The 25,979-nt window shown below is 40.7% G+C and overlaps 2 protein-coding genes across 4 annotated transcripts in view; one reads left to right on the top strand and one right to left on the bottom strand.

Annotated features, from left to right (window-relative positions):
- The first annotated feature begins 799 nt into the window (after positions 1-799).
- The window catches only part of ntpcr (nucleoside-triphosphatase, cancer-related), a 34,681-nt gene continuing 9,501 nt past the window's right edge, over positions 800-25,979 (top strand). Inside the window, exons 1-5 of one of the 2 annotated variants that reach the window (XM_086093854.1) lie at positions 800-889; positions 1,800-1,962; positions 2,036-2,138; positions 4,122-4,331; positions 4,791-4,879. In XM_086093854.1, the coding sequence (XP_085949980.1) occupies positions 856-889; positions 1,800-1,962; positions 2,036-2,138; positions 4,122-4,331; positions 4,791-4,859 (579 nt within the window). In that variant the 5' untranslated portion in view covers positions 800-855 and the 3' untranslated portion in view covers positions 4,860-4,879. Of the gene's footprint in view, positions 890-1,799; positions 1,963-2,035; positions 2,139-4,121; positions 4,332-4,790; positions 6,001-25,979 lie in introns of those variants that run through there. The other variant, XM_086093853.1, reaches the window with a different exon arrangement.
- mymx (myomixer) overlaps positions 12,465-25,979 on the bottom strand; it is a 29,982-nt gene continuing 16,467 nt past the window's right edge. The window contains exons 17-34 of one of the 2 annotated variants that reach the window (XM_086093844.1): positions 24,994-25,129; positions 24,584-24,721; positions 24,106-24,258; positions 22,894-23,111; positions 22,423-22,603; positions 22,187-22,339; positions 21,705-22,055; positions 21,407-21,517; positions 17,846-19,729; positions 16,909-17,013; positions 16,754-16,819; positions 16,576-16,662; positions 16,404-16,495; positions 16,224-16,309; positions 16,080-16,143; positions 15,797-15,999; positions 14,136-14,297; positions 12,465-14,048 (exon numbers count right to left, since the gene is read on the bottom strand). In XM_086093844.1, the coding sequence (XP_085949970.1) occupies positions 13,807-14,048; positions 14,136-14,297; positions 15,797-15,999; positions 16,080-16,143; positions 16,224-16,309; positions 16,404-16,495; positions 16,576-16,662; positions 16,754-16,819; positions 16,909-17,013; positions 17,846-19,729; positions 21,407-21,517; positions 21,705-22,055; positions 22,187-22,339; positions 22,423-22,603; positions 22,894-23,111; positions 24,106-24,258; positions 24,584-24,721; positions 24,994-25,129 (4,432 nt within the window). In that variant the 3' untranslated portion in view covers positions 12,465-13,806. The remainder of the gene's footprint in view (positions 14,049-14,135; positions 14,298-15,796; positions 16,000-16,079; positions 16,144-16,223; positions 16,310-16,403; positions 16,496-16,575; positions 16,663-16,753; positions 16,820-16,908; positions 17,014-17,845; positions 19,730-21,406; positions 21,518-21,704; positions 22,056-22,186; positions 22,340-22,422; positions 22,604-22,893; positions 23,112-24,105; positions 24,259-24,583; positions 24,722-24,993; positions 25,130-25,979) is intronic. The other variant, XM_086093845.1, reaches the window with a different exon arrangement.

Below are 25,979 nucleotides of genomic sequence, written 5' to 3'. Positions count from 1 at the left end.
CTAAATTTAAACCAAGGTTGAACAGCATCACCATCTTGTTTGAAGCCTCACAATGACAATGTAATGTTGAGCAACTGTTTGGTGTCTTTTTGGTCTCAGGATGTCAAAATGTGAACAGCGTAATGAAGAGGACTGTTTGAATACCAATTGTAGTCCTAAATTTTACCTAAAAGCTGAATATCACTCACTTTGTGTGAGTAATGTATATGACGAAGCACCTCACCTCACCATTTAATACACTTTCCATAAGTTAAAACATCTCACATCAGCAAATGCTTTAAGATGAAGCTCAGTGAGCTGATCCTGCCTTTGGCATACACTCCTTTCTGTAATATCAAACCAGTGCTTTGCATTCTCACCTGTCATGAGATTTGATAGGCAAAATAACTACTGTTCATACTAGTGCAGTGTTTAATTACAGTTTGGGGTTTCAGGTTATTTAATTTAATTCAGTATATTATATAAAGTAATATGACACTTGTATAAAGTGTTGATCGTGCTGCTTTTATTCTGGCTTCTGCAGTTATCGAGTACACCTCTAAGGGCATTATTATTTTCTTACATATGTGTATTTCGTGAGTGACGCTAAGCGAAATCATATATGCATGCACTGTGTTTATATATGCACAATTTTAGTTCAATAGTTTTCATAGACATTAAAACTGCTTGAATGTCAAAACATCCACATACAAAGAAGTCCCACTGCTTCCCAAAATTCTTATTCATTGAATCACGTGTCGTTTCTACAAGCATACAATTTAACTGCGTTTGAAAATATTATCGTTCGAAAGACCTTTGCGCATGCGCTAGAATTGTTTGCGGAAGTGAAGCGGTGTTGCTGAAGGCTGTGAGCAAATGCTCAGGCACGTTTTCCTGACTGGACCGCCAGGTAACAGTTACGCAGAATAGATTCTCTACACTCTCTGCAAACGTCTTGATAGTGAGTTTGCTCGTCAGTCTCTAAAGAAACCATCATTTAAATGAGACAGTATAGGCGTTTTTTGTCCAATCAGATTTGACGAGCGACCCGTCGAGTAGTATGATGCTAACCTGTTTTCATCCCCAATAAAAATACTCGAAGCAAGACGAACTATACTGATAGAGAACACGTTAGGTATTCAGTCTCTATTCCCCCAAAATGTGCTAATTTTCCACAGAGTAGGCTATGTAAGTGTTAAGTGAAAATACACATTTGTAGTGTTGTCAGCTGTCCTCGCTTTACGACGCTGTCGAAATGACTTGCGCGGTTACGAACAGACTCCCAAGTTGTAACATTTATACGCCACCACGCGGAAAAAAACACGCAGTTACAGTTGAAACCCTTTATTTGATTTTTTTATATTAATGACCAAGTGTTTGCCATACAAATATTTTCTTTAATTATAACGCACACCATCATGTCACTAACAAATGTACTGACATAATCATCTCATTTCAGTTTACTTACAATATAACTTGGTGTGAAATTTGGGCCTGTTCAATTTACTTTAAAGCTGGTACACACGGGATGAATGGCAACTGGTGATTACACAAGTTTATTGTACCCTCTGTCATCTAATGGAAGAGTATATAAATCACTATACATCAGTGGCACAGTTATATTATAGTAAATAATAATGGGTGGACACATTTATTAAAATAGTACAATTTACAGCATGTTGGTTAAATGATAGCCTACGTCACTTGCTGACAAATCTCGTTTATGTCACCGCGCCATAGAACAAAAACTCCATCATAAACTTAGGATCCCTCTATGTGTAATCAGCATTGCCAATGAGTTGAGCAATATTTTGCTGCAGGTGTGGGTAAAACCACTTTGGTCCAGAAGGCGTGTGATGCATTAGTGGCGTCCGGCCAGTCGGTGGAGGGCTTTTACACGGAAGAGGTCAGAGAAGGAGGCCGCAGAGTGGGGTTTGATGTGGTCACAGTGAGTGGAGAAAGAGGCCACCTGTCCAGAATCAGGTAGGAATGTCAAACAAGCTACTCTTTTTTGATGTTGTGTTTGACTAACCCTGGGATGCATTTCACCCCACAGAGACATTGCTGGTGACTCTCACGGCAGACGGGAGTACACAGTTGGACAGTATGTTGTGGATTTACCTTCATTTGAACGCCTGGCCCTCCCCCTCTTTGAGAAGGTACACCACACACTGGCGTGCTTGTTATAATTACCCTCATCAACAGATCACAGACCGCTGTCTTTTATTCCTGCTTAACAAATCATCAAACCTTTTGATTTTCTCAAACCAGAGAGCATAATTGGAAGCCTGCAAGCACATAAATTCCAGAGTGACATTTTTAGTAGCAGTGGTGCCGTCTGGCTGTCACTGACCGTGAATATCCTGCTTGTAAAATGAGCCCGGCGTGCCGCCTACATATTAGCAGTAAAGGAAGGTGTCATGGTGCTGCGTTTTCCTCTTATCTCTTATAAACATTTCTCTGTAATCAGTCAAACCACTTTCTGTGTGTTTACCACCTTAATAACATATTATATTACATGCTAATACTTTTTTCTCATGTTAGACTGAAACAATGTTTTTTGCAGCACATATCATCCAGTGGTGGGGATAATAACTTGTTGATGGTTGACGTTTTAAAGAAATGGAGACAAATTGGATTGCCGTACTTGATTGCAACCAGCAGAGGCACTGTTGATTTAATCTCAATTTATTTGTGGCCTGATGAGGAACAATAATAATGTCAGTAAAGATGCAAGCAGGGGTGTATTCCAGAATGCAGGCCATGTGAAAACTTGGAGTAAACTAAGCTGAGATGAGGGAAAATCAGAATTATCCGGTCCAGAGAGATGAGTGAGAAACATTTTGAGTCAATCACCATTATGATAGGAGAGTCTGTGAACTTAAAGGTGGGGTCTTTAGTTTTGTCCGTTTGTGTTTGTGAACAACCAATTCAGCTCTGTGATTGGCTGGAGGGGTAAACATGGACTTTTCCGCCCACAAACGTCCCTCTCATGGCAAAACACAACAAAATGGCAAAATACAGGATGGGGTGGTGGTGGATGATGACAAAACCACCACCACACATTAACAGAAGCCCAGAGGTGTTGATTGAGAAGGATTACGTGTGTATACATCCAGTCTTTATTTCTGAGTGAAAACTAAAGACCTCACCTTTAACTTGCTTGATGGCAGGTTTTGTATGCTGAACCCTGAGGTCTCCTTCCATCTGAAGAAAAACATGGTTGTCCGTTTTCCTGTGATCGCAGGTTATTTCATTCCCAGAGTAATTTCTAATTGAAAGCGGTTTATTAGCCCGACAGCCCACTAGGCTTTCCTTGCCCCCCCATGACCCCCCTCCCCAAATAATAATTATGAACTTGTGCGCACAGACTTCTCCCATCAATGAACGACGAACAGTAATCGCTGGATGTTTCTCACCACCTCTACTTCGACGATCATGATATATGATTCGAGCATATAAGGTGTCGTCCACATGTTCTCTCTGTGTTTGTGTGGGTTCTTTCCGGGGACTCCTTTTCAGATTCCAGAAACATGCACGTCATAATTAAAGACTCTAAACTGTCCGTAGATGAGAATGTGAGTGTGAAAGGTTGTTTGACATTATGTGCCCTGTGATTAACTGGCGGCCAGCCCAGGGTGTACCCTGCCTCTGACCAAAGTCAGCTGGAATGGGCTCCAGTTTGTCCAGTATTGTAATCAGGAGAAGCGCTATAGAAAATGGACAGATGAACAACACTGGCATGGGGGAAAAAAAGAGTTCTGAATTTACAGCAAGTGCACCTCTCATTGTTTTATTGTATTTACATTGATGGAAAATAAATAGTGAAGATAGTATCACTGCATTACTTTGGTGGATTGATTTTCCATAAGGATGAATGTGAGTGTGAAGAGTCTATATGAGCCCTGTAATTGACTGGTAACCAGTCTAGGGTAAACCCCTCCTTTTCTCCAAAGTCAGCTGGAATAGGCTCCAACTCACCCCTGTGGCCTTTATGATGACATGGATAAAAACTGACTTTTTTTTTAGGGTGCACTCACATGAAGTAACTAGTACTTGGCAGCTAATAAACAATAACTGAATAATCAGCCATTCATTTCCCCCACACTCCCTGTTATATTCAATACACCCTCTGTGTCCAGGTGGGTTCAAAAGATGGAACGGGCAAGAAGGTGTTTGTCCTTGACGAGATAGGGAAAATGGAACTCTTCAGCCAGCCGTTCATCAAGGCGGTCAGACAGACACTAGACTGCCCTTCCTGCGCAGTCTTGGGCACCATCCCCACCCCCAAGGGGAAACCGCTTGGCCTGGTGGAAGAAGTGCGGATTAGGAGCGATGTCAGGGTCTTCACTGTGAGTACAAATACTGTACACTCGCTAGGAAAAGAGGGTGGGGGAGAGAATGATATGTAGGTCATTTTTAAGAGGTTTTAGTCGCTGTAGGACACTGTTTACACTTTATCTCACACGGTCTTATGAGACAGCAAGTCTGTTGGGTGTTGGTTGGATAGAGCCTTGCCCTGCATTATCCTGCGCCTATAGCAGGATTAACAAAAAAAATCATGCGTGACTGATTAAACAACAAAGGCTTCACTGAAGTGTTCAAATAAATTATCATGGGGAAACTCCGTTATGGGTATTGCCATGCTAAGTACTTACTTGTTTTGCACAAGGTTACAGTATGTCACAGTGACTATTTCTTAGGTATTTACAACTTTAACCATGATAATCCTACATTGTATACTTTGCATTAAACAACCAAATACTGTCGGTTTCGCGTCCGAAAGTAATACTGTTTGTTTTTCTGCCTAGGTGACCAGGGAAAACAGAAATGCCATTCTGCAAGATATTCTATCAGCTCTTCGGGAGTGTTTAAAATAAAGGATAACAAACCTAGCAAGGTAAACGTGTAATTAAATTCAATTGACGCCTTATTTTCTTGTCAAATAATTCTTCCATGTAGTAGAACAGGTTTGTGACCTAACCACCCAGCTGCTCAATGAGTACTCAATTCATGTTTTACATTGTGCCTGCTCAAAATTGATTCTGTGCTGAATAATTGATGGATCACATAGCAGGTTGCCTTGTATTGTCAAACTGCGTGTCTTTTCAACTTTTCATACACATGTACAATAATTTGGATTTTCCCCAATTAAAGACAACTGGTCGATGTTTTCAGGCCACTTTCGGGTTGTTTTCATTAAGATCCAATCAATATACTGTACAATATTTTACACATGATTTATTCTTTGGATAGCACGAAAATACATGTTTTTTTTCTTAGTGTTTTCTTTCCATTTTTCATTAGTGGTTCCTATACACCAGTCCGATTGTCATCTGGTACATAAATGCTGAGTTAAAAAACAACAAATATTCCATACAGATCACAATTTTATTGGAATTAGTTCAGATTTTATGTTTGTTTATACCAGTTTTTGAGAGCATAATATGGGACGAAGATTCATGTCATTTTTGTCCTTGGGTTGAAAATATATAAGCGTTAATCAGCGGATCATTGCTGTAGCATTTCTGGCTGTGAAAGGGGCAATACTAATGAAATGGAAGACATGCAAACCAGACTCCTATACAAAATATACATTACTGAAGGACATCTTAGAATTACTGTCAGTGGGAAACTACAATCCTTGAAGATCATGGAAAGGAGCATGATGCGTTCATTAGAGAATATTTGAACAAAATAATAATAATCTGATTGGATAAGTGCCCGTTATATGATTGTTTAGATAAAATTGAAGTATTGTAAAGAATATTTTTGAGGATCTTTTTGAGTGTGATGATAACATGAGAGCAGTTTAATGACAAGAATAGATCATTTGCTGCTGAACATATGCCTTGGTAGTATTATTTCAAAATGTGTCTGTACCTTCTCCCCTCCTCCATTTTGTCCTGTCTCTTACTATCTGTCTTTGTAATGTAATGTACTTTAGTTACATTTTTAATGGTGTTGTTTTTGTACTTCTTGTTTGTGTCTATTGTGAAAAATGAACAATTATAAGAAGTACTGCACTGTCCATTTTGCCTCTTGCTTGAAGGCACAGTGACTTGAAAGTGAATTCCACGCAAACAACCAGGTCATCATGTGTTTTCAGTCCATATGGTATCAGATTACAGTTAAGGATAAATATCAATACAGATTTTTGGGGGATTTTGGAAGTGTCACATTGCATTGATGTAGGATTTAGTCAGTTGCTGCAGCTTAAAGAGGTCTGATGGGTAGCACATCTGCTAAATCAAATCTGTAAAATTTGAAGAAAAGTAATTTTTTGTCAACATAAATGTGTGTGTGCGTATTTATACAATGGTGAAAAAAAGTGTTTGACACATTTAAATGTTAGTGAAAGAAATCGCACAAAAAACCTCAACATCAATTTTAAAATGTTTTTTATTATTAAAGAAGAAAAAAAACTAATAACTGGCTTGTCCAACCTCAGCAGCAATAAAACGAGATCAGATGTTTCTGAGTTTCACATCTCTGTGGAGATATTTTGGCCTGAATTGCTTTAATTCAGCAACACTTTGAGCATGAATGACTTTTTAAAGGTTACGCAACAGCATTTCTATCAAATTCAAGTCTAGGCCGCTCCAAAACTTTCATTTTGTTTTTTTAAGCCATTCAAAGTTGGCTTGATGATGTGTTTTCACTCATCGTGATGCGCTTCAGATTGAGATCACAAACTGATGGCCAAACATTTCCCCTTAGGATTTTCTGGTAAGGTTCAGGTCCTGAAGTAACAAAGCGGCCCCATATATTAGGGCTGGATATCGATTCTAATTTCTTCAATCAGTTCGATTTCGATTGACAAGAGTTCCGTTCAATTTGATTTTGATTTTTTCTTTCGATTTGATTCACTTCAATTCAATCCGATATAGATTATTCATGACACATCAATTATTCTCAAATGTCAAGGATATGATAAAAACTCGACAAATATTAAATTCCAAAGTACATTTTGCGGAGGCGGTAACTAGTCAAATCATTTAGTTTATTAATGAAAGTAACACGTGTTACACAAACATTGACATCAGCAAGGATGAGATGAAAATATTTTCATAATCTAATTCAATAATTGTAAATATACATTTAAAATATTATGAATTGTCTTTAAGTGCGATAAATCAGGTCTTCCATAAATGTAAGAAAATACTTTTAAATTCATGTGAACGGTAAGTTTCAAGAAAACGAAGAAAAATGATACAAAAAGAATTTGGCCTATTTTCTTAAGAATTTATGGGAAAAAGAGATATATAATCAATTCATGGTTTTATGGACCAATGTCAGGTTTGAAAAGGAAAATTGATTAGATGATTTTGATTATTATTATTTTTTAAACCCAGCCCTAATATAGATATATACTTATTGGCTAATGGAGTTTACACTTTTGAATCTACAGTAGCAGTTATTGAGGCATATATCAAGAGCATTCAAAGTTTATGTTTGCATCAGAATAACTTTACTCTTGTGTGAGCTTTTAATCTGTCAACCGGATTGAAGTTTTTGAAACCGAAAGCCAGTAAGAATATTGGCCTCGTCTCCAAAGTGTGCCCGGTCATTTCAAAGTGAAACTCGACTTTTGGCTTATTTTTAATATCGCTTGCGTAAGTGATGTAAGCTGTCAAGCCAGCTGCGGCGAGAGCAGCCAGCTGTGATGTGCGTCAGACATGCTGCTGCGCCAGCATCTGCTCTTTGGCCACCTCTTCTGATATGTCTCTCCATTAGCTGGCACTCCAAAGCAGCGCTGCAATGGTGCCGCTTCTCAGCTTTCACTGCGGATGATGGTGCGTGTTATTTTGGCACAGACTTAGTGGGTGATTGGAGTTGAGGCGGTCCACAGGGCGGCTTCTGATTGGCATGTGATTGTAAGCACCCTGCTGCATGGGAGCAGAGGGATTATGTAAGAGTGACACAGACCTTTGCTAGGTTTATAGCGTTCAGTAAGTTCTGTCTGGATACTTTTGATGTGTCACAATGTGATTAGATGCCACGTCGTCCATATGGTGTTTGTTTTTTTCAACAAGTGCATTTGAACATTTTTACATATCAAATGACACGTCTGAAATAAATGTTTACTGTACATGAAGCATGTGTGAACATGAATTTACATTGGTGATATTTCGAGCCTGAAAGTCACTCACTTGTAGCCTATTTGTGTTACATCATGTTCAGCGGACTCTCACCCGCTCAGTGTGGATAGGCCCAGCTCACCTGCAACGCTAATGAGGATAAGCATTATAGATAATGGATAGATGGAAGAAGATGAATCACCCAACACATTGTGTTTCATGACACTTTCCAGATCTTTCATTCCTGTATATATGACATGTAATGTGACCATTGTGCAACTATCCGAAACAGATCCACTTTCAAAAGATATGAAAGCATTAATGTTCTTTAAGCTTGGGCTGCGTCGCGATAAAAGCCATGCCGAATGGCTTGAATGGATATCCATATCGCCGAGATACATTTGCACCAAGCTGTGGGACAGATGTCTGTCTGGCATCCCCTTCCTTTATCCCTTCACATAGATATTCAAGGAGCTTACGCTTACTAACAATCTAGGACAAAAGAGCGCTTGCAGTGAGAGAAATGGGGGGTGGAGGGGAGTGAGCTTGACGACATTGCTGTCAAGATGGTATGTTGGTTTGACGGAAGCTGTAGACTTGCAAAAGTAGCTTTGTTACTTTGAGGGACAATTTTTTCTTTGCGTTATTCCCCACAATTTAAAGAGAAAGGCAAGTAATAGTATGCGCCTCCACTAGTCTAAACATGGCATTGTGATTGTCAGGTTGTGATGGGGGTTGAGGACCCAAGCGCAGGGAAGCAGCGCGTGGAGGCAGTTTCGAGTTGCTCGTAAGTAATTTATTTAACAGAAACTAAAGGGCAATCCAGGTAGTTCAGTAATAAAAAAAAAAAAAACAGAAAATCCTAAAGTCCAAAACAAGATACCAAGTAACAAAGGAACACACGAGGCCCGAGAGTGGAAAGGACGTGACGAGACTAGACATAGACAATGAACCGACAAGAACTGAAAGAAAGCAGAGAACTATACAAACGAGACAACAAAAGACACCTGGACAAGACACATAGCAAAGCCGGCTTCGTTCCTCAAACAAATCTTGTACACACAGAAGCATTTCAAGACTTGCGTGTGTCCAAAAAAAGACGTTGAGGACGTTTAACGGCTGTAATGTATATGCCAAGTCTGGAGTGGCGCTGTAGCGCAGCCACAGGGAGTTAACGGAACGCGAAGAAGACAACCCCTTTTTTTTTCCCCCTAACTTTATTGCAATCTCCAGAACAAACATGGCTTTGCATGTATTAAACAACATGAAAAAGACGAACACAGGAGAAGTGACAATGGCGGGTGATTCAAGTACAACACCGCTTGTTGAACGCGGGAATAAAGAAGCAAAATATGTTGCTGCAAAAGCATAAGCAAGCTAAGGAGGCTGCGCAAAACGACTACCACACGGCTATCCGCCATTGTTGTTGACGGAATGACAGTTCGCGCGCAGTGACGAGAATTGTCACAATTGCCATTACGTCATCACTGGAGGAGTATCCTGCATATGGTGTCCAAACGGACGCGTACGGGGCGCGCTTTGGAATCTTCCCACTCTGGAGCCCGGTTTAAAAAATGATCGGTTTCAAGCTCCGAAACCGCGCCATCGTGTAGACGAACGGCCCAAACGGTAAGAAACTTGTGAGGATACATTGAAACTGGCTTTTGTGTGGACAGGGCCTGGGTGACACGAGGGACCAGGATGACAAGCACAGGTGGACATGATAAAAATTGACGAGACATTGACAAAAAGAGACACAAGGAAAACGAGACAAAACTAAACCAAATACCATGACAGTGATTAGCATTGTGTAGGTTGAATAGGAATTAAAGTGGAAGTCAACCTTAAACATTTCTTGACAATAATGTTATATGTGACCTTATTAGTCTCAACGTGACATTCTGATTAATATGACATTTGTGGAATAAGAGTTATGAAGCAAAATCCAGCCATGCTTATCCATCTCAGGGGGCCATTTTGCTACTTGCTGTCGACGGAAGATGACATCAATTTTGCTCAGGTCTCAGGTAACAACCAATCACAGCTCAGCTTCAGAAAACGAGAGCTGGGATTGGTTATTGCCTGAGCCCTTGAGCAACATTGATGTCATCTTCAGTCGACAGCAAGTAGCAAAATGGCCGCCCCCTGAGATGGATAAAAATGCCGCGATTTTGCAGCTTAACTCAAATACCAATAACGCCATATTGACCAGAATACCATCTTTAGACCAGTGGGACTGCATAGAACATATTATTGTCCCAAAACTTTTTTGGGGTTGACTTTCCCTTTAAACAGCAAAATCCACGCCTTTTTATACAGCTTAAGTGGTTGCCATTTTGCCACTTGTCGCCTGAAAATGACATCACACATACTCAGGTCTCCCACAACGACCAATCACGGCTCAGTTTATGAATATCATGTGACCAAACTCAGAAAACAATTGAGCCATGATTAGTTGTTACCTGAACCCTGAGCTACTATGATGTCACTTGACAGCAAGTGGCAAAATGGCCGCCGCCTGTGATATATATACAAAGGAGTCTATTTTGCTGCTTAATTCATATTCCCTAAACGTACTATTAATCACAATACCGTGTTTATACTAGAGGGGCTGCATACCTGTACAACATATTGTAAAGACTAACAATTTACAACCAAACCAAACCTGTGGGATGTGGCATAGTGCAGGATCTCGAATCTGCACTTTATACGCAGTAACAATGAGCCAACAAGAGGTCAGAAAAAAATTCAGTTGGGTTGATGCCCAGTGTGTCACGGGCTATAATTAGGACTGGATTATCCCGTCTTTAAGCCACTTTCCCCTTACCTCATCTGTGCAAAGTGGGTGAACAGCAGGCTAAACTCATTTTACTAAAGGAATTGCGTGTCAGTATAAAAGCATTTTTCTTTAACCTTTTAGCATGGAGGAAGCACATTGTTGTTTTAAGCATGAGCAGTCCTGTTCACAGATGGTGGGAATTCCTTCTCACTCTTGTTTTGTTTTGCTGTCTCTAATGGCGACCGGCGCTTACAAGTGGACATTAACGACTGCTGTGTAGTTTCATATATAGTATGTCCACTGAAGAACCAATATGTTTTTGAATCAAAGGACATTCGTCTTCCGTCACATTATCTTGAAGTTGAAGTATGCAGATTGTTGTATGCTGCATTTATCTTCACGCCTGAGCCTTAAACCCAGCGACAAGTGGCTGTGACACAGCAGCAGAGTGTGTTATAATGTCAGCAAAGGGGAGGGGGTTAAGCCCGAGCAGCGGATGGAAGCTGTCAGCGGATGACGCAGAGGTCAGAGTTCACAGGGAGAGTACAAGGATCGGGGGAGAGCTGGTCAGTCGATAGCCTTTGCTCCCTGCGGCTCTCAGGATGTGGCTGTCGTTTTAAAACGACGCGCGGACAAAAGGGGCCAAATTGTCTTTGTTGTGGTTAGAAGGTCGTGTTGAGGAATTTTGTTCTGTTTTCATCATATTTGAATATGTTTTGTACTTGGGAGTGGGCATGCTGTAAGTTCGCTGTTTTGAAAGTACATTGATGTACATTGAAACAAACTGCTGCGTGAGTCATGCTGCAGTCAGAGACTTGATAATGGTTCACAGATTGCTGACCTGCAATGATGGATGTTCCTGCTCGATGAATTTGGCAATTTTGGACCTCAAGTACGGATCTTTTGTGGTCTGTCTCCATTCCGTGTGTTAACTGTGTGCAAGTGCCAAATCTTGGAAACTGACAGGTGAAGCAGTCGTTGGGCCAAAACATCTGTATTAGCTGCTGAGAAAATGGCGTTTTAAGATTTGTATTACAGATTAAAAAACATGTTTTTATTATGCCATTTTGCTGTAACAAACCAGCACAAGCAGTATCAAACTGCAGGTTTTTATGTACAAAGATGTTAATTGGATGCGAAACACACAGAGGAGAAACAATTATGCGGACGCTACTGTAATGACTTTAGTGTATTGTAAGTGTTATCACTTTAGTATGCAAATGCGCTTTCAAAATGGACTTCCTGCGGAGCTGTTTTGTACACACACTGATCAAATACAAACAACACATCCATTTATCCATTTTCTTTGCTGTTTATCTTCATTGGGGGAGCTGGAGCTTATCCTAGCTAATTTTGGGAGAGAGGTGGCGTACACACTGGACTGGTCGCCAGCCAATCACAGGGCACATTTCAAAACACTCCATTCTATTATAGACAATTTAGAGCAGGTGTTGCAGTCTTATTGGTCAGGGGCTATCAGTTCTATAAAGACTTCTGAAATAACAAATTTACCCAAATTACTTTTAATTATAAGTTATTAGTAATACCCATCCATCTTATTTTCATTTGGGTCACTTGTTTATCATTTCCCGCAATAATTGTCAGCAAATGATTTGAAAAGGTGGGAAACATCAATATGCAATACTTTATTTCTACAAATCGTTGCAGATGTTTACATTTTCAAATGACAACATTCCTAGGAAATCACAATGACCCATCGCTGTGAGCAATTTTTTAGAGCAGACTCACAGGTGACTCCTTCGCCTTAGAGGCTTGTAGCATCCAATAATGTAATAAAAACTATTTGCACTTGATCATAAATGTAATAAAACCCAATAATGTAATAATTGCATAATGTGATATTATATTACTTTTGAAACTGTAATGTAAAACATTTTACGGGTTTATATAGCTTCACACAGAATTGAATTCACACTTTCTAAATAGTAAACCATTTTACCCTGTGCCAGTATAACACAATGGGATAAAGAGGTAACACTAAAACTCTGACGTAACACTGAACTTAAAACGTCTTTGATTGTTTACAAATACTTCATGAACATAACATTAATAAAAATTTAAAAAAAGAACTGGAATACTTTGCATTTCCAGAAGTATTTGCGGTAGAGCAGTTGTAATCAAGTGGCTGAAGCGTTCTTTGATTAACTCTCTACAGAGTTGATTTAACACTAAATAAATCAAACAACAACACTGACCTCCATTTAAATCAGACAGTGTTAAAAATACACTTTGGGGGTTGAAATCAACTCTGAAACTTAAACACCAAAATTCTAACACTCCATTTTTTTTTTTGCTGTGAATGTATATAACAGATTTTCAAAACACTTTGGACTGAAACTGACAGACAATGAAACATTTGTTTTAAGTTTTACATGATCAGTTTTGAGGGGGAAAAAGACCCACCAGAAAATAAGTAAATAATTCATCAATAATGTTATAAGGTATTACATTATCGGTAAAAAAATTATCAGGATTATGTAATTACACTATTGGTGAAATTATTGGGTTTTATTTCATTTGTGATTGCGATAAATGCAAATTGTATTACATCTTCAGGAAATTATTACAATATTAGGTGCTACTTGGTGCCATGTTGGCGACCTTTCTTTAGAATGTTCACTGAACCTAAGATGCGTGTTTTTGTTTGTGGTAGGAAGCCGGAATATCTGCAGAAAAGCCACACAAGCACAGAAATAACATGCAAACTCCACTCTGCTGCCCTATACAAACAACATGAATGTAAAATTAAGACAAGTGGTAAAATAAACAAACTACAAAGTACACACAATATGAAAATTATATACACGCATAGAAATACCACCTCACACATTCAAATAAAACTGCGGTAGCAAATCTGAATATAAATATAGTCAGACTCAGTAGTAGATAATACCAAAAAAAAATAAAAAAATGTGCACTGCACATTAGAGACACTCTGGTGAAAAGTCACTGGTCCTTTTTTCCAAAAAAATTCTTAAAGACAGATTTGTTGCGAGGCCGAGGCAGGCTGGTGTAGCTCATCGGCGGGCAAGCGTCCTGCTGCCATCCAGCCACCGTCAAAGGTGGAACGCCGCAGGTCTTACTGTCCGATGTTTTGTCTCCCAGCACTAGCGTCACGCTGTAGTTGTTGGACCCTTTCCCCGGGCCTCCGCACGACTGCTGCGTGGGCTTGATCTTCTGATAGGTAGCTTGGTGACGACACAGAATGCGAGTCGTCAGGACGTGCGCAGACGACGCATTATCAAGGTCATTGAGGTTAATAGGCGTAAACTAACCAGAAGTAAAGGAGTGGGAGCGACACTTGCCGCTGAGCCAGTTTTGATTGCTGCGTGGGGGGGACCAATGGGAGGAAGAGGTGTTGTCTCCGCTTTCTCCCTGAAGTCCGTGAGTCACCATCTGCTTACAGCTGCTGCCATCATCATCATCATCATCATTGTCTGTAGAGGAACAAGCAGCAAATAACAGCAAAAGCAGACAAATTATTCAAAGTGTGGTAGCGGTACGCAAGCTCCCTCTAGTGGTATGTGAAAGAATCACTGAATAAAATGGGGTGTGCATCCATCCACAAAAGACATTTTGATACAGTTTTCAATGCATGCGGTGCGAAATGATTCATTTATTGAAAGTGACCGATTCGGTTTTAATCATTGGGATTACGCTTTGATTTGATATGGTACGGCTCGGTTCGAGAGGACTTTTGTTTTTGTCATTCTACAGATATTTGAATGCATGTCAGTACTGCAAATGTGCAATTTACTTCGAAGATACATCTCCAAAAAAAAAAGGCAATTCAATATGGATCGATATATTTCAAAGTGGAACAATTCGGTTTGATCATTTCAGTCAAAAAATGATTTTCTGGTTCAAACTAGTTTTTGTAATTACAACCCAAGTTCCAGTGGAACTTTTTTACAATCCAGTACAGTACATTAGTTAGTTAGGCATATCATTCAGTTAGTATATTTAATTTTCAAGTACAGTATAAAGTATTTGCATTTTCAAACATTTATTTAGGTATTTATTTTTTCATGTACATTTTAATTGAGTCATTATTTATGTAGTTTCCCCTCCTACATGACAGCCCAATGGATAGAACTGTGCATAATGTTACAGTGGCTCACAGTAACATTGAATAAACATTTAAGGAATAAAAAGCTGTGCCATATTTTTGACAAACACCAAAGGCCTACTACGCTACTGTATTTTAACGTTGGTCATAATGGTGGTGCATAAAAGCCAAGCATTTATGGGTGTAAAAAAAAATTGGAGAACCACTGAACTAGGACATTGGTTCAGTACAAAGACAATATTTGGGCTCCCCCTAGTGCCGAACATCATACCTGCAGTGAAAACACAACAAAAGCTGGATTATCCCTTTAAATGTCTTTTTAAAGGACCAGCTGTGTTCAATGATAAGGATTATGCTTGTGTTCAGCGCTATTTATGCAAAGAAAGACCAAAGGAAGCGCATTTTTCAAGCACTTGCGCACAAGGGTTTGAAAATGCTGAGTGTGATTGACACTGCCAGAGAAATGTCTAATGCTGCGGTTGTCGTCTGTCCTCGTGTAGAACATCACGACGTCAGACTGCAGAGGGTTTATGTTTATTTGAGGGCCAAATGATTAGAAACAAAACGTGAATTGCACACTCCCTCCAAAAGTATTGTAACGGGGATGCCTATTAATTTACTTTTCCTGGTATTTACATTGCAAAAAGTCAATTTTAAGACTGTCCCAATAATTTTGCTCACATTACATTAGTTGTTGATCAAATCCAGATTTATAGTAACGACCTGGAAATAAAAGATGCAATATTGATCGCTTGTCTCATATTAAATGTTTTGTATTTTGCGTTCAGTCTACAGCAAAAGTAGAGGAGTCACTGTCCCAATACTTTTGGAGTTGAGTGTTGTCCACAAAAGAGCAGAAGGCCTTACTGCAGGAGTGTCCACGTGTGGATGAAATAGTCGAATGTTCCTGCAAATGTCTCAGGCGACGCTGTGGCAACTCTCTGGAGAGGACAAGCGTGCCTTTGGCTCGGGTCGGGGGTTTCCGTCTGGGAAATGTGGAGGTGACATCACGCTGGGAGGAGCAGTAGCATTTGGCCAGACCGTAGCAGCCCGAGCACAGAGGGGGGCTTCTGTTGGGAGGGGCAGATGTTTTCTTTCCATTACAGAGGATTAGTTTAGCGGTGTTAGTTTGGACAGGATATTTTCTTACAAGGAAATGCGGACGTCTCGATCGAATGGGATGCTTGATAACGAAGACGCAGACGGACTTGCACCTTTTAATGTGACAAAAGATTGAATTACGTTGGTCATCTCGCTGACTTAACATATGTTAACATAATGTCATTCTCTTTACCTGTGTTTGCTTGTATCTTGTTCATCCATTTGTTCATCATAACTCGCGAGGAGGCGTTGAACAGATATTCGGAGCCATCACGCAGCCTGAAAGCCACAAAACAAAAGTTACAGATACGATTCATTATATTCATATCATCATCATCATCATCATCATTGTAATTATGTTTTACATTCTGACCTTAAACGCAAGCAGTTTGGTTTCTTAGTGTACTCCGGTGTAGATGAACACTCAGCTCCGGTGAGGTTCAGCGGCAGGCCACATGCAGAACTCTGTAAAAGCAACGCCGGCTGACCACCACTGACCGCATTTTACTGTCTGCTTCAATTATTCACGGCTATACTGTACTCACCCTCAGCGTTTCCTTTCTATCCTGATAGAAGCATAAGGTGTGTCGATATAAGACAGTATGGTACGAGTTCCAGCCTCTGGAGGTAGCCTGTGCAAATAAGATAAGGAAGTGCCTGCTGACTGGGGACTTTACACTTGCTGACCGCGCTCACTTGTTCAACAAATGGAAGCATTCTTACTTTCTTTCCTCCAAACTGAAGCTTTTGCTTCCTCTCAAGAGTTCCCTCCATAGATTGCAGCTCATTCTAAAAGGGGTTATAACATGATTCAGGTTTATCCCTGCTTTCAATCAAAACAGCCCCATTTCTGGTGCAAAAGATGCTTTCAATCTCACTAGGGTGTCGCAGCGCCCTCTTGTGGCCGTTGACTTCTCCTGCATATCCTCTGCCTCAATGTTTTGAGCATCCTCTTTATGGTGACAGAAGCCATTTGACTGATCCTGTTGAGAAGAAGATTGTGTCAGAAAATGTGTTTCTTGTTCTATCAAATTGTTTTCTGTTGCCTGCTACCTTTTTTTTTTAAATCGAATTAGCCATACAGATATAATGGATTTCCTTTTTTTTTTAGCACAAGAACAGACTGGACATTGTCAATCATCACTTTTTCTGTCTTGAAACTATGTATTATTAAAAGGCCACTGAAATATCACTTATGTGATGATTAGTACTAAATTACATTGTACTAAATGCTTTAATTTCTCTACTGTATACAGTGCTGTGAAAAAGTATTTGACCCTCGCTCAATGTTTTTTTTTTTTTTTTGCAGTTTCCCCACTTCATTGAGATCATTGAAGAATTGTAAATGTTAAATGTTTACAGTTTGACGATTTTAGACATTAAAGAAAAATCAAATACTATTTCACCGCACTGTATATGGGAAATGAGAGCTGAATGAGTACGGAGTACTTCTAATTAAAACTGATTAGTGATTATGTAGAGGAAGCAAAACATTGTGGCTGTCAGTATTTTTGGAAAATCTTGCTTGCAGATTTTAACCAACATTGAATGAGTAGCGTTATATCGGCCAAAGAAGAAGTATTACATTTGAGAGCTGATTCACTTGGCAATGCCAAAGAAAACGTTTTCTTTTTTATTTTATTTTTTTACATATTGGTTTTGGCAGAAGCCTGCACGCTGGACTCTGCTGGGAAAATGTGGGTGAACAAGGCAAAATAACACAAAAAGTCACATTAGTAACAGAAGTGAGATTAATAGGCTTTATAATTTAGTTCAGTCTCATATGTGCTGCGGTTAATCAAGTTACGACCTCACCTTTGAACTAGCTGTGTGCTCCGCTATCTCCTCCCCACCTCCTGACTCTTCCTCCTCTTCATCCTCTCTGTATTGGTAGATATATTTCTGATTGTCAAAAGCATCTGGAAGTTTCAACTGATCTGCGGCTGTTTCGTTCACAACCACCAAAGTCTTGCCAATTTGGTCCTTATTTGGAAAGGCTGCCCAGGACCTTCTGTCTCTTAAGGTCCGTGGTGGGTCTTGCGGACTCCGCTCCTTATCGGCACCCAGGAGGCTCTGGATGTTAGATGGCAGCCTGAAGTTGGCCACAAAGAGGTTGGGTTCTGAGGCTGTAGCCTGGTTTCGATAGAGCGTCGCTGGCACTTTGCTGGTGGAGGAGCTGGGAATGGGCTCACTCGACTGATCCGATGATATGGATTCTCCTTGGTTAGGCTGGTACATGATGTCTGAACAGATACTCTGCCTGTAGTTGGTCATTTGGTTCCAGATGCCTTCCAGTTCTTCTTCTTCCTCCTCAAACTGTTGGCGATCAAAGTGGACAGGCTCTCGTTGTGGGTCTTCACTGGGTTTTGACGGGCCCGCATTCTCTGTCGTCTTGATGCAGTCAATGCGTCCCACTTGAAGGGACATGATCCTCCCCACCGTTCCTGTAATCTGGGGATTATCCGGACAAGATGCGTCAGGACATAGTTTGATGCTGCTGGAGCTGGAGATGCCCGAGTCCACCGGGTCTTGACGAACATTCACGCTTGACTTGAGATTGACAACCATGTGAGAAGCTTGGTGCAGACATTGTCCTGGGTTGTCATCGTGTACACTCCGTATTATTGCACTTTTATGGTACTTGTGACCATTAAGGTCCCGAATAAGTGTATGCACATTTGGGCACTGGTGTTTAGGAGCTGCAGTGTTTATGGACACAGTGGCTTGGTTCACATAAATAGGGGGTTCAGAAAGCTTGCAGCTGTCATCATTTACAGTTGTGACCACTGATGACATTTCGTCCCACTCCTCTGCATCTTCCTGCAGGTTGAACTGCCTTTTAGATAAACCATTACACGGTACCATCTGATCCTCGTCTTTCTCTGGGGGAGAAGGTGTGGTGAAAATGACCTCCTCATCAGGCAAATCTTTCACAACACCTGTCGGTGTCTGCGTCTCAGAGCTGATTTCGGCTCTCGGGGGTCGAGTTTGTTTGAATGAACTTAATGCTGTGTGCCGTTGGAAGTCGGGATCTGGATCAGTCCCAGCAGCCTTGTTGGATTCCGGGGGAGCTATAGTAATGATTTCCTGAATGCTGGGGATGAGAGTCATGTCCTTTGGTAGGTCAAAGCTCAACACAGAACCCAAGGAAAGAAAACTGCAGCGGCCTGTGCCTTGAACGGAGGTGGTCGGTCCTTCTGAAACAGCGTAGGGAGTAATAGCATCCTCTCCACAACACTCTAACTCAATGTCTCTCAGTAGGGAATTCTTCATGTCGGCCATAGCGCCAACTCCATCCCCGCACTGTGGCGAACCTTTCTTCCTTCGACCGTCTTTGAGTGGCCAGGTATGAGTGTCATAAGCGACGGTCTCACAGGCGTAAAGAGGTTCGTCCGTTTCCTCGTCAACCCCCATGACTTTCTGGATGGTATGCCTGCGAGTTCCTCGCTTCCTCTTTCTTTTCTTGCCCATTCTCTTCAGGCTGCAGAATATGGAGCTGTTGACATGCCTGCCGTTCAAAGGGTGGAAGGACACACTGGTCTGAGGCGCTTGCACTGCGGAGGGTGGCGAGGAGAAGGATGGCGAGGCGGTAGGGGAGGCTGAGGATGTCAAGCGCCTCTTTTGGCGCGGGAGTGTGATACTCTCATACACTGGGGCCACAGCTGAGTTGTTATCCTTGACATGCAAGTAAGTGCTCACCTAGGGAGAGAGGGGAGAGAACCAGCCAACATCTGAGTGTTTTTTTCTCAGAATCTCATAATGCTTGACCTCATGATTTTTATTGCCAGAGATGTTTGTGGGGAACAAGATTTGTTTTATGTGTTGAGGACAAATGAAGAATATGGGTGACAACATTCAACCCATTTATTTGTGTAAACTTCACATTACCATGCAAATCATTACATGGAAAGATGGAAGGAAACAAAAAAAAGGAGAAAGGGTCATAGAAGAAGAGCATATGACACATTTGTAGTCAAAATAATCATACTGTCTCTCTGACTAATCTCCATTTTGACTTGCATGACAGTCTGTGGCCCTTTCTGGGTATTTTAGCACTAGCTCCCTTTCAGATGTCTTTGGTTGTAAAGTATAAAGTTTTACTAAAAATGTGATGGGGTTTCTGGTACAAATCTCATTTGTGACTAAAATCTTACTTTTCTATATCCCTTAAATAGTATCTTTTGGAAGCCCAAGGTGTAATCACACCGAGAAAACCATAGGCAATTAGCGATGTACTGTAAATCAAAAGTGACTGTCCCTGAGCTATAAACAACATCTGTGTACGGACATCTGGAACTGTGTAGAAAAAAAACAACTAAAAATGGAACCTGACAACAAAGTAAGCTACTTTAAAGCGGTAGTTAAGGCTGGAAAAGAGAGCAAAAGCAATAAAGTGTGAAATAGAAAACAATTTAAAGAAGTCCTGTACCCTGAGTCTGGGAAAGTTTACTGAATATGTCAGCACACACCATCAGTGCTTAATACACATCAGACTAAAGAAAAACAAGTGTTGTTGATTTTTGTTGTTGACATAATTGTGTGTCTTCTTGTGTTTTAATGTTCAGTGTAAATTTCGTGCATGAGCTTGTTGGATTTGATTTTTCTGCTGGATGCTGAAGAAGGCCTAATATGTCCAAAATGGTTCCTTTTTCTTTCTTTCTTTTTCTTTTTAATTCCCTGAGCCACAACACACACACACACACACACACGCAGGAGGGCAGCTCTGACTAGCCCATGTGACAATGTGTGACTCTACGGTCTTAACTGGTTCTAACTAGATACGTATTTCCTGAGTGCAGAAAGATAGGAAGGTGAATATATTATTATAATTTTTTTTCTAGTATTATACTGAAAAAAATATCACTGACATCATCAGTGACTTGTCGACTTGACTTTAATCACATTTGATTAAATCTGAAGTCATACTTCCCCTACTTCATGGGGACATGGTAAAAGTAAAATACCTCTAGTGTTGTCCTCCCCTAAAACATCACTCCATTTAATGTACATCATTAACACAATTTATTGGGTTCTTGTTTGCATTTATGACTTTTGTGAGAGGAAAATTCTTAGTATTACAATAAAATGTATTTTCCTACTTTTATTTAACTGCCACATTAACATTAACCAAACACAAATATGTAGAGGCGGTGTGAGTAAAATAATAATGATTTTTGAGCATTAACATTTTTAGCCTTCAAATATTTCCTCTTAGTGCCGTACCTCTCAGCTTGGAAAATGGATCACAACACAGGGAAGGTGCAGGACCAGCTGCACCTTATATGGTTAGGCCATAGTAAATAAATACACACAGCATGCAGTTCCAGCACACTTGAAGGCGCCGCATGCGTCGTCAATTCACACCCTGCAATTTACCTCGTTTGCACTCTGCCGATAAATCTTTTTCTTTCGCTTTAAACTACCCAAAGTATTTTCCAAAAGCCCCTGGCAGCGCTTCCAAAAGTTTTTACAGGCAGGCACAGTGGGCTAAAGGAGAAAGTGGGCAAAAAGACAGATATGAAGGCCAAAGCAGAATGAGAAATGAACAAACAGCAGTACAAAGGGAGAGATCCTATAGATGGCGGTTGCTGTGCAACATATCATTGCGAATCTGCGATGACTTGGATGCCATTTGGTGACTTACCTAAAACTAGTATTAAGTGTTTGTACTCACCCTGTGGAGTGGCTCAGAAGTCTCTTCAAGAACCTCATCGTTCCAAACAGGTCGGTCAACCACCTGAACCTGGCTGTCCCCTGCGTTGCCAAAGCTCAGGATAAGGTTGACCATGGCCCCAAAAGAGGAAGTGCTAGGCTCCTTAATGACCATGAGGGAGGGTGCGGGAGACTCTGATTGGTGGCCTTCACCGTCCGCTTGTCTGATACTTTTCATGACCTCATAGCAATCCTCTAACTGATTTTCTTTTGGCTGCTGAGAATGTTCGGGAAATTGTTCTGAGCTCTGGCTGTGTTTGCTTTCTTCTGAGATGATATTCAGAGACTGACAGAACTCGTAGGAATCTGTAGACTGTTCAAAAAGCCATAGAGAGAACAATTAGGTATTTAAAAAAAAAAAAAAAACTCTGTGTGCTGTGATGCAAGTCTTGAACAAACTTGTTTGTAAAGGTTTAAAATTCCAGGTGATTTGTGCAAATGTACCTCTGATGGGGAGTACAATGTGGCCTCAGAGTAAATATTATCTATTGAGGACTCCTGCGTACTGTTCTTGTGAATCCACTCTTCTTTCTTGGCTCTCCAGTGCACAGAAATCCACCCAAGCATACTGCGCAGTTCCTCCATGCGCTCTCCTACCTGAAACACATGACAGAGGGTCAATAGAAGTGGTAAAATAATTCCAGATACTTATTTAAAAATATATACATAGCCCATCTCACCATCTGAGTGAGATGGTGTTCTTTGTCTAAAATGTTTCTCCCAGATGCCGCCAACTTGTCAAATTCCTCAAACTTCTGTTCAATTTGTATATCAAGCTCTGTGGACTGCAGGCTCTGTTCATCTGCCCTCAGATGCAAAGTTTCTGAGAAAATGCACGATCGGGTGTCTTCTGTCCACGAGCTATCCGCAGAAGTGGGGGTGAGGTAAGCGGTGTTGGAAAAGACAAGGAACAGAGTTGTGAGAAAAGTCATTCATAAAATATAAGAATGACCAGACTTCCACCCTAAAAAGACATGCAGTACGTTAGCTTGTCAGACTCAGACCAGGAAATGTGTGTTAACCTCTTGAACGCGTCAAATTTCAACAGCATACTTGAGTACAGTAACTTTCTATTCTGTACTTATAATAGAACGGAAATATGACAAGAACGTTTGGCCCTAAAAGGGGTCATATCCCTGCACTTTGCTTACATCATTGCGAGGTAGCTCCTGAAGAAGTCTTGGAGATGCAAGAATTCTTGCAAACGCGATTTGAGCTCCATCGCACTTTTCCCCAGCTCGGTCCAGACCCGCAGTGTTGCCTTGATATTGGTCCAGAGTACATGTACTTTCTCTGGGCAGAGCTCCTTCAAACGAGAAGCTTGGCTCTCCATCTCCTTCACTTCGTCAGTGAGAACTTCATAGTCAATCTGAATGAATGAATGGATCTTGTCATTGCACAGGCACAAAGCAACAAAACTGACTTAGCAGGCACAAAACACATGCAAAACAATGACCAACAGAGGGAGACAGGGCGGAAAGACCTGTCGGTACTCGCTTTTCAGCAGCACGAGATTTACCATAAGAAAGGAAGACGCTAGGGAGGGGGTAAAAGACAAAGCTCGAGCCATGCGCCCAAGGGGAGCATAGTGTGAGCCTGGAAAAAAAAATCCAATACAGACATTTACAACAGATCTAAAGACTTATACATGTAGAAGATGGGAGGACAGATCTGGGGTTGGATGGCGCAACTGAATCGGATTACAGAATCACAATAGAAGTCCATTACAGCATATTTTTTGGCACTGTTTTGAGAACATGTACCAGTTATAATGTTGCCCATGACTTCATCGCCGTAGCTTTATATGTACTCTACATCAGGAAAACATATGCTCCACATATGTTTGATCACACAATAGCAAACTAACCATCGTTTTTCTTCTTTTTGACAAGGCAGTAATTAATAGTGTTAAATGTTCTCTGGGAGCAATAATTTATTGCGTCCGTCTGCAACATTGAGCTTCAAGAACAGTGAGAGAGGATTCCTGTCTTCTGACAGTACATTTATTTCAGTTTGTAGGATTAGGTCATTTTTGCTTCAATGGTATCAGGTCCAGATCGTTGCGCGTGTGAGTGCAAACATGACTCATACTGATCTTTCGTGTTTCCAAAGACACACTTTTAACCTTCTGCTCTGACACACCCATCAAATGCACGTATGCACATACACAGCTTTTGAGTGAGTTGAGGTGGCCCTTTTTTGAGATGGGACAAAGTCTGGCAGGGAACAGACACAGAGTTGCATGCATCAAAATTTGCTCTGTAATATAAAGCCAACCAATCAAAAGTAATTCCTACTGGACCATATTAGACTTAGTGAAATTCTTAATTTAGAACACGATATTATTACAATAGTTCTCTCACCTGAAGGTGGTTGTTCCTCTCCTGCAGACTCTCAAAGTCACAGTGATCTGGTTCACATTGGACAGCCATATTTGTCTCCTTCTCAAGGATGTCCAGGTTAAGCTCATTGCAGCAGCAGAGACACTCCTCCACGCACACCGACAGTCTGGCTTGCTAGTGTTGCACACAAGTCATCATGACAACTCGTAAAATCGTCGTTTTTAGTCATTCTTCAGTGAGATAAGCTTCTTTATAAGGTGATGTGGAGCTTGTTTATGTGAAATCCTGACATGTGAACTGCATAAATCACATTACTGAGAAGAAAACACCCAAAAATGCTCATTTGCGGCCTTTTAAATCCATAGCAGCCAAATCAAACCAGATGCTGCTATATTTGCTTGCCCAGCTGTTGTGACAGAAATACTTTTAACTGCAATTGAAAAGCTTTCTACCTAATAATTCATGGGTTTCTGTACTTCTTATCCTTCTCCTCTCTTACCTTGCTCAGTAGCTCCTGTATGGACTGCTCGTGACACTGCGATTGGTCTCTTGCCCTCACTGTGTCATTCAGCACCTCCACAGCTTCTTTCAGATCCTCCACAGGGTCAGGAATTGATGAGCTCTTACTGTGGAGAAGCTATACACAGAAATATATTATACCTTATGTGCTTTATAAATGAACATTTCCTGCACCCTTGAGATATATATTCATGCCTAGTGGTTGGTTATGTGTGTTGTAAAGTGTTCTTATAGCTTCCAATAAGAGCTTGTGATACTTGAGGTATCAACAGTGCGGGATGACTTTCTCCACACTGTTTCAAAGTAGTTCACATAAAAACAGAGTGTTAGACAAATAGAAAAAAAAAAGAACTGGAAAGGAATTTAACAATATTCTTTAGTATGTCTCACCTGAACTAAGCAGGACTGGCTACTGTCAAGCTCCGGACTCTCCTCCAGGTCCATGTGCTCCAAGAACTCAGTCAGCATGTGTGTGTCCTGCAGCTTGGCGCTCTGCTGAGTCAGGGCACTTAGAACACGTTGGTATCTGGGGAACATTTGAAACACTGGAAAATCAGGCACACCTTAATCATCACCTGCATTCCCGGTCCAGTGTTTTTCAGCAACCACATTTGACACACTACATGTATTATCTGAGTTTATTTAACCATGCAAGAACGATGTTTTGATGTAGTCATGTGTTACATAAACAGATCTATTGCAGAGCAAGGTTATACAGTACCGACATGTGTGCAGAATTTACTTTTGAGATGGGAAAGGGAGCCGTTTGAAAGGATATGTTTCCACATTTAACGGGCTTGAAGTTGCTTGCATTCAATGTTAATAAATGACACCAGCCCAACTGCGGGTTAGTGAAAGTTTTCTTGAGGTGTCTATTCCAGGCCCAGCTCATTACCTACTCTGAAAAACCTGAAATGGAAACCTTGACCACTCTTTGTTTTCTTTAGTCAATTTGGTGTTCTTTGCAGTCTGGTTTTTATGAGTATAGGTACATCTAATAATACCGCTAAAATCCAAAGTTGAACTGAGTGTTCATGGCAACAACCTTTCATGCTTTCAGTCAACCAAAGTGAGAAGCATGGAAAGGGTGAGTCTGACATTCATTGTGTGGTAGGGAAGTAGATGTCAGGACCACAGTTTAGACATCATGTGCTCGATGCATCAGAAATGAGTAAGCCCGAAGCTTTAAAGAGTGACTGCATACACAGAGAAAGAGAGAGACAGAGACAGAGAGAGAGACTAGATAGCTCTATGATTATGCTGTATATTTTTGTTTCTCTTAATAATTTAAATATAAATAAAACATTGAAATGAGAACTGGCCAGCGTAACATTGTGGAAACACTGAAAACGTTTAGTCCTCCATCCCACCCCAGT

This window comes from Leptonotus elevatus, chromosome 13 (genome assembly GCF_054856555.1).
Source record: "Leptonotus elevatus isolate MCC_2025b chromosome 13, RoL_Lele_1.0, whole genome shotgun sequence".
NCBI lineage: Eukaryota > Metazoa > Chordata > Actinopteri > Syngnathiformes > Syngnathidae > Leptonotus > Leptonotus elevatus.
The sequence above is the reverse complement of the archived record's forward strand: the minus strand, read 5'-3'. Positions and strand labels throughout refer to the sequence as shown.